The 13,795-nt window shown below is 35.9% G+C and overlaps 1 protein-coding gene across 2 annotated transcripts in view; it reads left to right on the top strand.

Moving 5' to 3' along the window:
- Positions 1-13,795, top strand: part of slc30a2 (solute carrier family 30 member 2) — a 148,374-nt gene that overhangs the window by 118,888 nt on the left and 15,691 nt on the right. For both annotated transcript variants that reach the window (XM_069886582.1, XM_069886580.1), the window contains exon 6: positions 3,660-3,765. In XM_069886582.1, coding sequence (XP_069742683.1) covers positions 3,660-3,765 — 106 coding nt within the window. The remainder of the gene's footprint in view (positions 1-3,659; positions 3,766-13,795) is intronic.

Here is a 13,795-nt window from a genome sequence, read left to right as displayed (position 1 = left end):
TAAATGGTCTCCATATTTGGAATATATGCATTTAGATATACTTTGAATTGTTCTTAACATTTATAATTTTTTTATATATATATGATTTATATTTTTGGCTGAAGAGGTGGGGTTGGGTTTTTTAATTTTTCTGTTTATTTTTGTTTTATATATATATATATAGCTTTGTTAAATTAATTTTTGATTATTATTAGATTGTATGTTATGTTTTTTCTATCTTTAAATAAAGTTTGAAAATTGTCTTATGATGCAATTCACTCCATATTTGCCTGTGCTGATTTGATGGTTGATATCTGATTCATTTTAATAAGTAATGCCTTTGTTAAACTGGCACTCAAAATTATTTACATAAAGTTAGAAGATATATTACACAGGAATAAGTGATCCAACCTGGAGTGCAGACTTTTTTCAACTCTGCTTCTTCCTCATTTAATCATCAACACAATTTATGTTCTTTCCTCTCCCATATGTACATCCAGCCTTCCCTTCAATATATCTTGTTGTTTTTACCTTGCCCATTCAAGTGGTACAGTACTGTGCTTCATATTTTACCATATTTTTGGTCATTACAATTTTAATTTCTTGATCACTAAATTGGCTTTTTGATGTGCTTTGTTCTTCAAACAGAAAAAAAATCTGTCCATTCATTTAAACATTTGGGAATTTTCAAAACTCAATCACAGACTGGTGTATTTTTCTGTTAAAAGCCACATTCACACATTTCTGTCACGATGGTGTTTTTTTTTTGCTATCTTCCTTTGTGCTTTTCTATAATGTTGCAACTAATATTATACAATGCCCCGTAACCAATTTTAAATAATGTTTTTATAACCTTGTGACATTTGAGTTCAATAGTTTTGGAAAAGATCCAATGCAATTTCTTTTAAATTTTGCAGTTCTCCTCAGTATTGATCTCCTTCTCCTTCCCCAGCCCCCACTCCTGTAATTTGTTACTATCCAGGTTTTTAGTGTTCTTGAACTAGAAGAAAAGGATTACAACTTTTAAAAAAAATTCAGTGCTAAACTCCTTTGAAGTGCATTAATTGCAACAGGATCTTGATTGGTTGGGCAAGTGGGGAGAAGAATGGTTGATGGAATTTAATACACAGAAATGTGATATATGGCATTATGGGAGGACTAACATAGGTTGGACCTACCATGAATGATATAGATCTATGAGTATAGGTACTGTACATGCTATCTTGAAAGTAGATCACAGGAAGATAGGAAGGAGTCAAAGAGCTTTGGCACCTTGGCCTTCAGTCACAAATCTGAACATTGGAAGGACACATTGCAGTTGTACAAGATCCTTTCAATGAACCATCTGGAGTACCATGTTTATTTTTGGTCACTGTGCTACAGAAAAACGTGAAGCTGGAGAGGGTACCAAGAAGATATGAGGATGTTGCAGGCCTTAGAGGCTTGAACTGGAGGGAAGAGGTTGAGCAGGTTGTTGCTTTATTCCTTGGAGAACAGAAAGATGAGGCTGATCTCATTAAAGAATACAAAATCATGAGAGAAATAGATTAGGGGAATGGAGATCGTCTTTTTCCTAAAACAGAGGAATTAATAACCAGAGGAGATAGGTGAAAGGTGAAAGGGAAGAGATTTAACAGGAACCTGAATGGTAACTTTTTTTACAGTGAATGTTGAGAGCGTGAAATAGGCTGCCAGCGGAGGTGTTGAGGCAGGTAGTATTGCAATGTTGAAGAAAAACAATTGGTCAGATACATGGGTACAGGGGTATGGGCCCAACACAAGCAGATGGGACAAGTGTGAGAGGAACATTTGGGTCAGTTTGTGCAAGTTGGGTCAAAGAACTTGTTTCTATGCTGTATGACTGACTCCAATGGTGAGAGATTTAGAACCCTCACCCTCTCCACCCCCTCACACAACACCCTCCACCCCACCAGCCTCCACATTCCAACACGTCCTCCTCCACCATTTTTGCCACCTACTACATGATCCCACCTCCAGACACATCTTCTCTTCGCTATCCCTCTCCACCTTTCACAGGGACCACTCCCTCCATGACTCCCTTGTCCACTCCTCCCTCCCCATCAATCATCCCTTGAGACCTACCTTTGTGACCACAGGAGATGCTCCACTTGCTCCCACACCTCCTCCCTCAGCACTATTTGGGGCCCTAAAGAGTCCTTTCAAGTGAAGTAACATTTCACTTGTAAATCTGCAGGGTCAACTACTGCCTCTGGTGCTCCTGCCATGCTCTCCACGACATCTGGACACAGACTGGGAGATTGCTTTGTTGAGCACCTCAGTTCTGTCCACTGCAATAGCATGGATCTCCCAGTGGCTACCCATTTCAATTCTCCATCCCATTCCCTTGTCGAAATGTCTGTCCATGGTGTCATGCACTGCCAGACTGAGACCACCTGTAAATTGGGGAAACCACACCTTATCTTATGGCAGGCCACCTCCAAGTCATTAATATTGACTTCTCTGGCTTTCGTTAAACCTTCCCCATCATCTCTCCTTTTACCCAGACAATAAATTCTCACCTAGTCCTTTATCATATCCAATTAAGACCTTTTGTTGGCCATGTGTGCTCTGTGCATACAGCCCTTTCTCAGCCACACAAAATTCTAGGAGGGCAAGACCGCCATCACTCAATGTGTGTATTTCATCCCCAACTTTCCTATGGTCATTATAAATTGTGCTGCTATATGTTTTATTGCCACTACCACATTCCCACAGTCCTTTATAAATTGTTTTATGCTGTGCTGTACATATGCTTAAATATGTTATAATGATTAGGCATGATTAATTTTGTTTAAATGCAAGATCATAATACATCAGGATTTAGTAAAATGAATACAAAGTTTCTACCTTTTTTAATCTTTTGTTTCCTTCACATTCCTGCGCTCATGCAAAATGTCATCAACATGTCACTACTTTGTCACACTCGGCTAATTGGCACTCAAGCATCTTGACGACCCTGGGGATGATGCCACCTACTGAGGCAGTCCATCCCTGGTGTGATTTTTCATCTATGTAGTGATTAAGGAGCATTCACCCCTTAACCTGTATATTGGTCGTTAATTACTAGGAAAAGGTGCCAGTGTAAAAGGGGCTATTGTTTGAGCTCAACTGGTTGTTTTGACTCTGCCATTAATTAGTCTCTTTTAAAGTGAAATGAAAACCAAGGTGTGGAGATATCTGTGAAATGGAAGAGAAGAACTGAAAACCAAGGTGTGGAGATATCTGTGAAATGGAAGAGAAGAACTGAATAACACAAAACTATAGTTAAATTCCTTGGTAGCTCAAGCAGGTGTTGAGGTCGTGAATGCATGGCGATTCTTAACCAAAATTTTCGTGAATTTTGGAATGGGCAGGAAACAAACATAAAGACATTTTAAAGCAGAATAGAATGAGGGGAAAATAGTTAAACAAACTAGTTAGACAAACTAGTTAGACTGCCATTAATTATAAGGAAAATGCTGGAATGCATTACTGAAGAAGAGGTCTTTGAACAACTGAAAAGGCATGATTAGGAACTGATGTGGCTTTATAATAGGAAATCATAAATGCTATATCTAACCAACTTTTTTATAGTACAGTATGTAGCATAATGAATTTAAAAAAGATTTTACAATTTTCGCACACAAATACTTGTTTATTCTTTTTTTTTTCATTTACAGCCTGCTTATAAAATTGCAGATCCAATCTCAACATTCTTCTTCTCCATCTTCGTCCTGGCTACCACTATTACTATTTTAAGGGATGTCTTCCGTGTATTAATGGAAGGTATGACTCATTCTGATGTATTTTATTTAAAAATTGATGATACATCACATCTTCGATGAAAATGAGGCAGTATATGTAATTATTTACATTTGAAATATATGTGTTCATCATATTGAATAACCACTTCATAAAATATAATGCAAACAGATCACAAGCATATAAAAGGCCCAGAAATTCATTTACAGTACTTGCAAATTGGAGCATTTTACATGGACTGATGGGATCTCTGCCTTGATCAGCATTCACAGTATAAAGAAAGCAACGAGAAAGGGAGGGGTGAGAAAGAAAAAAGGAAGCAAGAGATACAGCAGATAACCAGCCCAGAAGAAGAGGAACAACATCAAGAAATCATGGAGAAAAAACATACCCAACAAACTGAGACAAGCAACTCAACAAGAAAGTCAAAAGAGACACAGATACAAGGAAGAGAAATAGAAGACAAACCCAAGAGCAGACACAGAAGAAGAAGACCAAGCTCTGCACAAAGGAATAGGAGGTAAAATGAATGGACAGTACATAGATAAAAAAAATTTTTCAAGAACAAATGAAAGGGAGAGGAGTCACGTGATGGAGTAGTGGCCGGTAGGGGAACTCCAGCCCTCTCCAGAAAAGATTAAAAAAAGATAGAGATAAAACAAAGGCACAAACTTAAAAACCAAAACAAAGTGAAAGTAAAAGTGTGAAGAAAATGGCAGCGAAGAAAGAAAAACCAAAAACGGGAAGAAAAGAAGGAAAGACGTCGGAAGAAGAAGGTGAAGGCCTTACCTGTCCGAAGAGGCCCGCCGCGGAGAGAGAGGCCTGCTCCCACAGGTCAGTGAAGGTCCCGGGCTCGGGACTACAAAAATGGCTCGCAGAGCCGAGTAAAAGAGCGCAACCGCGCATGAAAAAAAACACACTGACGGGAGGGGGGTACAGCTGCGGAGTTGATCTCCACAGCTGAGAGAGACACCTGCAGCACAGCAGCAGGTGCATAACACAGACAATAACGACAACAAGAAAGAAGAGGGTAAAAAGAAAACAAGGAAACAACAGATGGTCAACCCAGAGGAAGAAGAAGAAGAGAAAAGCAAGACAATGGATATATCTTTTTTTAAAGAATATATGGAATCAGTGAAAGAATGGCAATTACAAGAATTTGATGAGATAAAAAGAAGAATTAAGAATGCAGAAGAAAGAATGAATAAAATGGAAGTGGCCATATCAGAATTGGCAAAGAGAGTGGAAAATATGGAAAAACGAGAAACATTTGTAGATATGGAAGTAAAAGACTTAAAAAAGAAATTAGAAGAATCTAATAAAAAAGCTAAAGAAGCACAGGAGCTGTTAGCTCAGAAGATAGATATGATAGAAAACTATAATAGAAGAAATAATATAAAGATAGTGGGCCTTAAGGAAGATGAAGAAGGCAAGAATATGAGAGAATTTATAAAAGATTGGATCCCCAGGGTCCTGGGAAGACCAGAATTACAGGAAGAAATGGAAATAGAAAGGGCACATAGAACTTTAGCCCCGAAACCACAACCACAGCAAAAACCAAGATCCATTTTAGTAAAATTCTTAAGATATACAACAAGAGAAAATATATTGGAGAAAGCAATGAAGAAAGTAAGAGAGGACAAAAAGCCACTGGAATATAAAAGTCAAAAATTTTTTTCTATCCAGACATAAGTTTTGAACTCCTGAAGAAGAGGAAGGAGTTCAATACAGCGAAAACGATCTTATGGAAAAAAGGATATAAATTTATGTTAAGGTACCCAGCTGTACTTAAAATAATTATTCCAGGGCAACAAAACAGACTATTCTCGGATCCAGAGGAAGCAAGGAAATTTGCAGAACAACTACAAAACAAGCAGAGAGATGAAGACATGTAATAAGAGTAAAAATGACCACGATCTATATGTATGTGTATATGTGTGTGTATATATATATATAGTGTGCATACATGAATGTATCCGTATTTAGAGGAAAATATATAGAGTATAGACAAGAATTAATAAGGGAGGGAAATGAAATAGAGGGAATAAGGAGGGAATTAAAAGAGTGACCTTTGTTACATATGAAAATTGAAATCTTTTCTGGGGGGGGCTGGGTGGGGAGGAGTTATGGTCACTGCAAAATCAGCTGACGTTTACGAGTGAATTCGCAAATCCAAATGGAGAGGGGAGATGTGGTTGTCCGACAAGGGATAAAGGACAACTCAGGAGGGGGAGGGGAGATTAGGGTTAAGGAAGTTTTAAATAGGAGAATAGGGAAAATGTTTGATGTTTTAGAAATGTTGTCTTATAAAGTGTTCAAAACAAGAAAGCAGAAATGGATGAGAAGGAAAGGTAATGATGGAGAAATGGAAAGGGAAGATAAACAAAGTATAAAATGGCTACGCTGAACTATATGACTTTAAATATTAACGGAATACATAACCAAATTAAAAGGAAGAAACTGCTAAATTTACTGAAAAAAGAAAAAATTGATATAGCATTTGTGCAAGAAACATATTTAACTGAATTGGAGCACAAGAAATTAAAGAGAGATTGGGTAGGATATATAACAGCAGCGTCGTATAATTCAAAAGCAAGAGGAGTAGCTATATTAATCAGTAAAAATGTGCCAATTAAAATAGAAGAGGAAATAATAGACCCAGTAGGGAGATATGTAATGATAAAATGTCAGATATATTCGGAGTTTTGGAATCTACTCAATGTATATTCACCTAATGAAGAAGATCAAAAGTTTATGCAAGATATTTTTTTGAAGATAGCAGATACGCAAGGGAACATATTAATAGGAGGGGATTTCAACCTGAATTTGGATTCAAATATGGACAAAACTGGGAAAAAAATTAACAGAAAGAACAAAGTAACCAAATTTATAATTAAATCGATGGAAGAAATGCAACTTTTGGATATATGGAGGAAGCAACACCCAAAGGAAAAGGAATATTCATATTACTCGGCTAGACATAAAACATACTCAAGAATAGACCTATTTTTGTTATCAGCTCGTATGCAAGATAGAGTAAGAAAAACAGAATATAAAGCTAGAATATTATCGGACCATTCACCCTTAATATTGACAATAAAGTTAGAGGGCATCCCTCCAAGAATGTATAGATGGAGATTAAACTCCATGTTACTCAAAAGGCAGGATTTTAGAGAATTCATTGAAAGACAAATTAAAATGTATTTTGAAATAAATACGGAATCAGTGAAAGATAAGTTTATACTATGGGATGCAATGAAAGCGTTCATTAGAGGGCAAATAATAAGTTATGTAACCAAGATGAAGAAGGACTATAATCAGGAAACAGAGCAGTTGGAAAGGGAAATAGTAAATATAGAAAAAGAATTCTCTTCTAAAAGAAGAGAATTGGCAGATAAAAAAATAAAATATGAAACACTACAAACATATAAGGTGGAGAAGAATATAATGAAGACAAAATAGAAATATTAAGAACTAGGGGAAAAAACGCACAAAATTCTAGCATGGCAGCTTAAGACAGAACAAGCTAAGAAAATGGTATTGGCATCAAGGAAAAAAGACAAACAAATCACATATAATTCAAAGGAGATCAAGGAAAACTTTAGAGAATTCTATGAACAATTATACCAAACTGAAAACGAAGGGAAAGAAGGGAAAATAGATGAATTTCTAACTAAAATTGAACTACCAAAACTACAAATAGAGGAACAAAATAAATTAACAGAACCATTTGGAATAGTAGAAATACAAGAGATAATACAAAAATTACCAAATAATAAGACACTAGGAGAGGATGGATTCCCAATAGAATTCTATAAAACATTTAAAGATTTATTAATTCCTCCCCTCCTGGAAGTAATCAACCAGATTGATAAAACACAAAGCTTACCAGATTCATGTAAAACAGCAATAATTACAGTAATACTAAAGCAAGGGAAAGATCCACTCGCACCAGCGTCATATAGACCAATATCTTTACTTAACACAGATAATAAGATAATATCTAAACTATTAGCAAACAGATTAGCAGAGTATGTACTGAAAATGGTAAATCTAGACCAAACTGGATTTATTAAAAAAAGACGCACAACAGACAATATTTGTAAATTTATTAACTTAATTCATGCAGTAGAAGGGAGTAAAGCGCCAACAGTAGCAGTTGATTTAGACGCAGAGAAGGCCTTTGACAGAGTAGAATGGAATTATTTATTCAAAGTATTGCAAAAATTCAGTTTACCAGAGAAGTATATTAATTGGATTAAAGCATTATATAAGGGACCATTGGCGAAAGTGACAGTAAATGGATATGTATCAAAGCAATTTAACTTAAGCAGGTCAACACGGGAGGGATGCCCACTATCACCTTTATTGTTCGCGTTAGCTATAGAACCACTAGCAGAATTGATAAGAACAGAAAATAATATAAAAGGGATAAAAATAAAAGACAAGGAATATAAAATCAGTTTATTTGCGGATGATGTTATAGTATACTTAACAGAACCAGAACTATCAATAAAAGAATTATATAAGAAATTGAAGGAATATGGAGAAGTGTCGGGTTATAAGATTAACGTAAATAAAAGTGAAGCAATGCCTATGAATAATGCAGATTTCTCAAAATTTAAGAAGGAATCACCATTCAGATGGCAAATGCAAGCAATAAGATACCTAGGTATACAAATAAATAAAAATCTCAGCCAACTATAAAAACTCAATTATTATCCACTAATGAAAAAATTACAAGACGATTTAGAGCATTGGAAAGATTTACCACTAACACTAATAGGAAGGATAAACTGTATTAAAATGAACATTTTTTCCAAGGATATTATACCTATTTCAGGCATTGCCAATACACCTGACAGAGAAATTCTTCAAGGAGTTAAAGAAAATAATAAGGAAATTTTTATGGAAAGGGGGGAAACCGAGGACAGCACTAGATAAATTATCAGAATGGTATAAACAAGGAGGCTTACAACTGCCAAACTTTAAAAATTATTATAGAGCCGCACAATTAAGATACCTATCAGATTTTTATCAAACAAGGGAAAAGCCAGATTGGACTAGATTAGAATTAGATAAAAGAGGGGAAAAGATACCTGAACACATATTATATAAATGGGATGAAAAATTGGTACAACATAGAAGTTCTCCAGTATTACATCATCTATTCAATATTTTGAAGAAGATTCATGTAGAAAGAAATAAAACAAATTATCAATTACCAAAACTAATATTGACGCAAAACAAGTTACTCCCTTTTACAATAGATAACCTTTCCTTTAGAGAATGGGAGAAAAAAGGGATCAAAAGAATAGAAAATTGTTTTTCAGGAAATAGATTATTATCCTTTGAACAAATGAAAGATAAATACAATATAACTCAAGATACAGTGCTAGCATATTACCAATTGAGATCCTACTTGAAGGACAAATTAGGAAGCAGTCTGAGTTTACCAAAGGGAAGTAACTTTGAATATGTGATTACAGATACAATGATAATCAAAAGATTTATAACAAATATGTATATTAAACTGCAAGAAAAGGAGAATGAGGAAACAAATGGTAAAACTAAACAAAAATGGGAACAAGATTTAAATATAAAGATAAAAAAGGAAACATGGGAGAAGTTATGTTCTGGAACGATGAGAAATACAATAAATACGAGGTTACGTATGATACAATATAACTGGATACACAGGCTATACATTACACCTCAAAAGTTAAATAAATGGGACCCAACAGTATCTGATAGATGTTTTCGATGTAAAAAAGAAATGGGAACAACAATTCATGCAATCTGGACATGTGAGAAAGTAGAAAAATTTTGGGAAGATCTAAACCAAATATTAAATAAAATGCACGTAGCAAAAAAATGTATTATGTCAACCTGGAAATCAGAAGATAATTTGAAAATACAACAATGGTATATAGAAATGAATAAATGTATTCCATTAGAAAAAATAACATATAGTTTAAGAAATAATATTGAAATATTTGAACAAATATGGGAGCCTTACATGAAACACAATAGCGAAAACCTACCGGGGACATTCACTACCTAAATTAATGAAAGGAGAAGGAAATGAAAAGAATTGACTCAGTGGAATTTCTTGTTTATTTTTATTGAATGACAACATTGTTTGACTGGTTTAATGTATCCTAGATTTTGTACTTTAAATGGATGGGAGGGGGGAGGTAGGGAGGGTGGGATGGGAGGAGGGAGGGGTGGGGGGAGAAAATGGCGCTGTATATATTTAAAAAGGAAAAAGTATGTATCATGGTTAATGTGTTTTATGGTGTGAAAAATAAAAAAATTTAAAAAAAAACAAATGAAAGCATTAAAAGAATGGTTGACACTAGAATTTAGTGAAATGAAAAGAAAAATAAAAAGTACAGAAGAAAAAGTGAGTAGAATAGAGCTGGTCATAACAGATGTAGGGAAAGGATTAGAAAATGTGGAAGTATGTGTAATGGCAGTAGAAATGGAAGTGAACGACTTAAAAAGAAAATTGGAAGAAAGTGAAAAAAAGTTGAAGAAACATGAGTTGTTAGCTCAGAAGATGGAAACTATAGTAGGCAAAACAACAAAAATAGTGGGCCTTAAGGAAGATGAAGAAGGCAAAGATGTGAAAGAATTTATAAAATAATAGATCCCAAAAGTCCTGGGAATGCCAGAAATGCAGAAAGGAATGGAAATAGAAAGGGCACACAGAACACTAGCCCCGAAACCACAGTCACAACAAAAACCAAGATCCGTTTAGTAAAATTTCTGAGATACACGACAAGAGAAAATATATTGGAGAAGGCAATGAATAAAATTAGAGAAGACAAGAAACCACTGGAATACAAAGGTCAAAAAAAATTTTTCTACCCAGACATAAGTTTTGAGCTCCTAAAGAAGAGGAAGGAGTTTAACGCAGCAAAATCGATCCTATGGGAAAAAAGGCTATAAATTTATGTTAAGATATCCAGCGGTGCTTAAAATAGTTATCCGGGGGCAGCAAAACAGATTGTTTTTGGATCCGGAGAAAGCACGAGAATTTGCAGAACGCCTGCAAGACAGAAAGAGAGATGAAGAGATGTAACAAGAACGATGACAAACTACATATAAAGATGTAAAAATAATGTACAAGTAAGAACTGAAAGAGGGAAGAAAAGGGAAGTAAGGGAGAAGGGGGAGAAAAAGAAAGAGGAGGGGTTAAAAAGAAAAAGAAGAGGGGGAGCTTTGTTGTAATGTGAAGATAAAAGTCTTCTGGAGGGGGATGGGAGGGAAAGAATAACAGTCTATGCGAAATCAGTTGACACTTGCAAACGAGTTCGCAGTCCGAGGGGAGTTGTGGTTGCCCGTTAAGGGATGAGGGGCGACTCAGAGGAGGGGGAAGACACTTGGGGTTAAGGGAATTTTAGATGTGGGAATGGTTGAAATATTTTATGTTTTAGAAGTGTTGTCATACAGTGCGTTTATATAAAAAAAACTGAGAAATGAAAATGGGGAAAAGGGGAAAGGTGGTGGTGAGGAAGTGGAAATGAGATGTAAACAGAGTATGAGATGGCCATGTTGAACTATATAACTATAAATATTAACGGAATACATAACCAAATCAAAAGGAAGAGGCTATTAAATTTACTGAAAAAAGAAAAAATAGATATAGCATTCGTGCAGGAAATGCATCTAACTGAAGTGGAACACAAGAAATTAAAGAGAGATTGGATAGGGCATGTAACAGCAGCATCATATAATTCAAAAGCCAGAGGAGTAGCTATATTAATCAATAAAAATGTACCAATCAAAATAGAGGAGGAAATAATAGATCCAGCAGGGAGATATGTAGTGATAAAATGTCAGATATATTCAGAGCTCTGGAATTTGGTCAATATATATGCACCTAATGAAGAGGATCAAAAGTTTATGCAAGATATTTTTTTGAAGATTGTAGATACGCAGGGGAATATATTGATAGGAGGGGACTTTAACCTTAATTTGGATTCAAAGATGGATAAAACTGGACAGAAGATTAGCAGAAAGAACAAAGTAGCCAAATTTATGGTTAAATCAATGCAGGAAATGCAACTTTTGGATATATGGAGGAGACAACACCCAAAGGAGAAGGAATACTCATATAATTTGAGTAGACATAAAACATACTCAAGGATTGACCTGTTCCTGTTGTCAGCCCATATCCAAGGGAGAGTTATGAAAATGGAATATAAAGCTAGATTGTTATCTGATCACTCGCCCCTGTTATTAGCAATAGAACTGGAGGACATCCCACCAAGAACATATAGATGAAGATTAAACTCCATGCTACTTAAAAGACAGGATTTTAGAGAATTTATTGAGCACCAAATTAAAATGTATTTTGAAATAAATACGGAATCAGTGAAAGACAAATTTATATGATGGGATGCAATGAAAGTCTTCATCAGAGGGCAGATAATAAGTTATGTAACTAAGATGAAAAAGAACTACAATCGGGAAATAGTAAGTACAGAAAAAAGAACTAGCAACAAGGGAAGATACAACAAAAAGAAGAGAATTGGTGGACAAAAAAATAAAGTACGAAACATTACAAACGTATAAAGTGGAGAAGAACATAATGAAAATAAAGCAGTAGTATTGCATAAAATACTAGCCTGGCAACTTAAAACAGAACAAGCTAAAAGAACTGTATTGGCATCCAGGAAAAAGGACAAACATATTCAGAGATCAATGAAAACTTTAAGGAATTCTACAAGCAATTATACCGAACTGAGAACGAAGGGAAAGAAGACAAAATAGATGAGTTTCTAGCTAAAATTTAACTACTGAAATTGCAAGAAGAGGAGCAAAACAAATTGATAAAACCACTTGAAATAGAGGAGATACAAGATATATTTAAAAAGCTACCGAACAAATAAATCGCCTGGGGAGGACAGACTCCCAATAGAATTCTATAAAACATTTAAAGAGTTACTAATTCCTCCTCTCCTGGAAGTAATGAACCAGATAGAAGAAACACAAAACTTGCCAGATTCATGTAAAACAGCAATAATTACAGTAATACCAAAGACGGGGAAAGATCCACTAACACCAGCATCGTATAGACCAATATCTCTACTTAACTCAGATTATAAGATAATAGCAAAACTATTAGCAAACAGACTGGCTGACTGTGTACCAAAAATAGATCAAACTGTATTTATTAAAAGATGAACAACAGACAATGTTTATAAGTTCATTAACTTAATCCATGCAGTACAATAGACAATAGGAGCTGGAGTAGGCCCTTTGGCCCGTCGAGCCAGCACCGCCATTTTACAGATCATGGCTGATCACTACCATCACTACCCCTTTCCAGCCTTATCCCCATAACCCTTAACTCCTTTGCCCACTAGAGTTTTATCTAACTCTCTTTTGAACATAATCAGCGAATCTGCCTCTACCACCCTCTGTGGCAGAGCATTCCACAGATTCACACTTCTCTGGGTAAAAAAATGTTTTCTCATCTCCGTCCTAAAGGGCCTACCCTGTATTCTTAAACTATGCCCTCTAGTCCTCATCTCCCCCATCATTGGGAACAAGTAATCAGACTTCACCCTGTCTATCCCCCTGATAATTTTGTATACCTCAATCATGTCCCCCTTCATCCTTCTAAACTCCATCGGATACAAGTCCAGTTTTTCTAGCCTTTCAGCATATGTCAACCCCGCCATCCCTGGAACTAACCTTGTAAATCTATGCTGCACACCCTCTATAGCTAGTATGTCCTTCCTCAAAATTGGAGACCAGAACTGGACGCAGTACTCCAGGTGGGGTCTCACCAGGGCCTTGTACAACTGCAGAAGGGCGTCTCTGTTCCTATACTCCAATCCCCTCTTTATGAAAGCCAACATGCTATTAGCCTTCTTCACAGCTTTCTGAACCTGCATGCTAGTCTTCTTTGGCTTGGCTTCACGGAAGAAGGTCCATGGAGGGGGCAAAGGTCCACGTTAGCTGCAGGCTCCTCCGTGGCCGACAAGTCCGATGCGGGACAGGCAGACACGGCCGCAGCGGCTGCAGGGGAAAACTGGTT

Source organism: Narcine bancroftii, chromosome 6 (genome assembly GCF_036971445.1).
Source record: "Narcine bancroftii isolate sNarBan1 chromosome 6, sNarBan1.hap1, whole genome shotgun sequence".
Classification (NCBI taxonomy): domain Eukaryota; kingdom Metazoa; phylum Chordata; class Chondrichthyes; order Torpediniformes; family Narcinidae; genus Narcine; species Narcine bancroftii.
The sequence above is the reverse complement of the archived record's forward strand: the minus strand, read 5'-3'. Positions and strand labels throughout refer to the sequence as shown.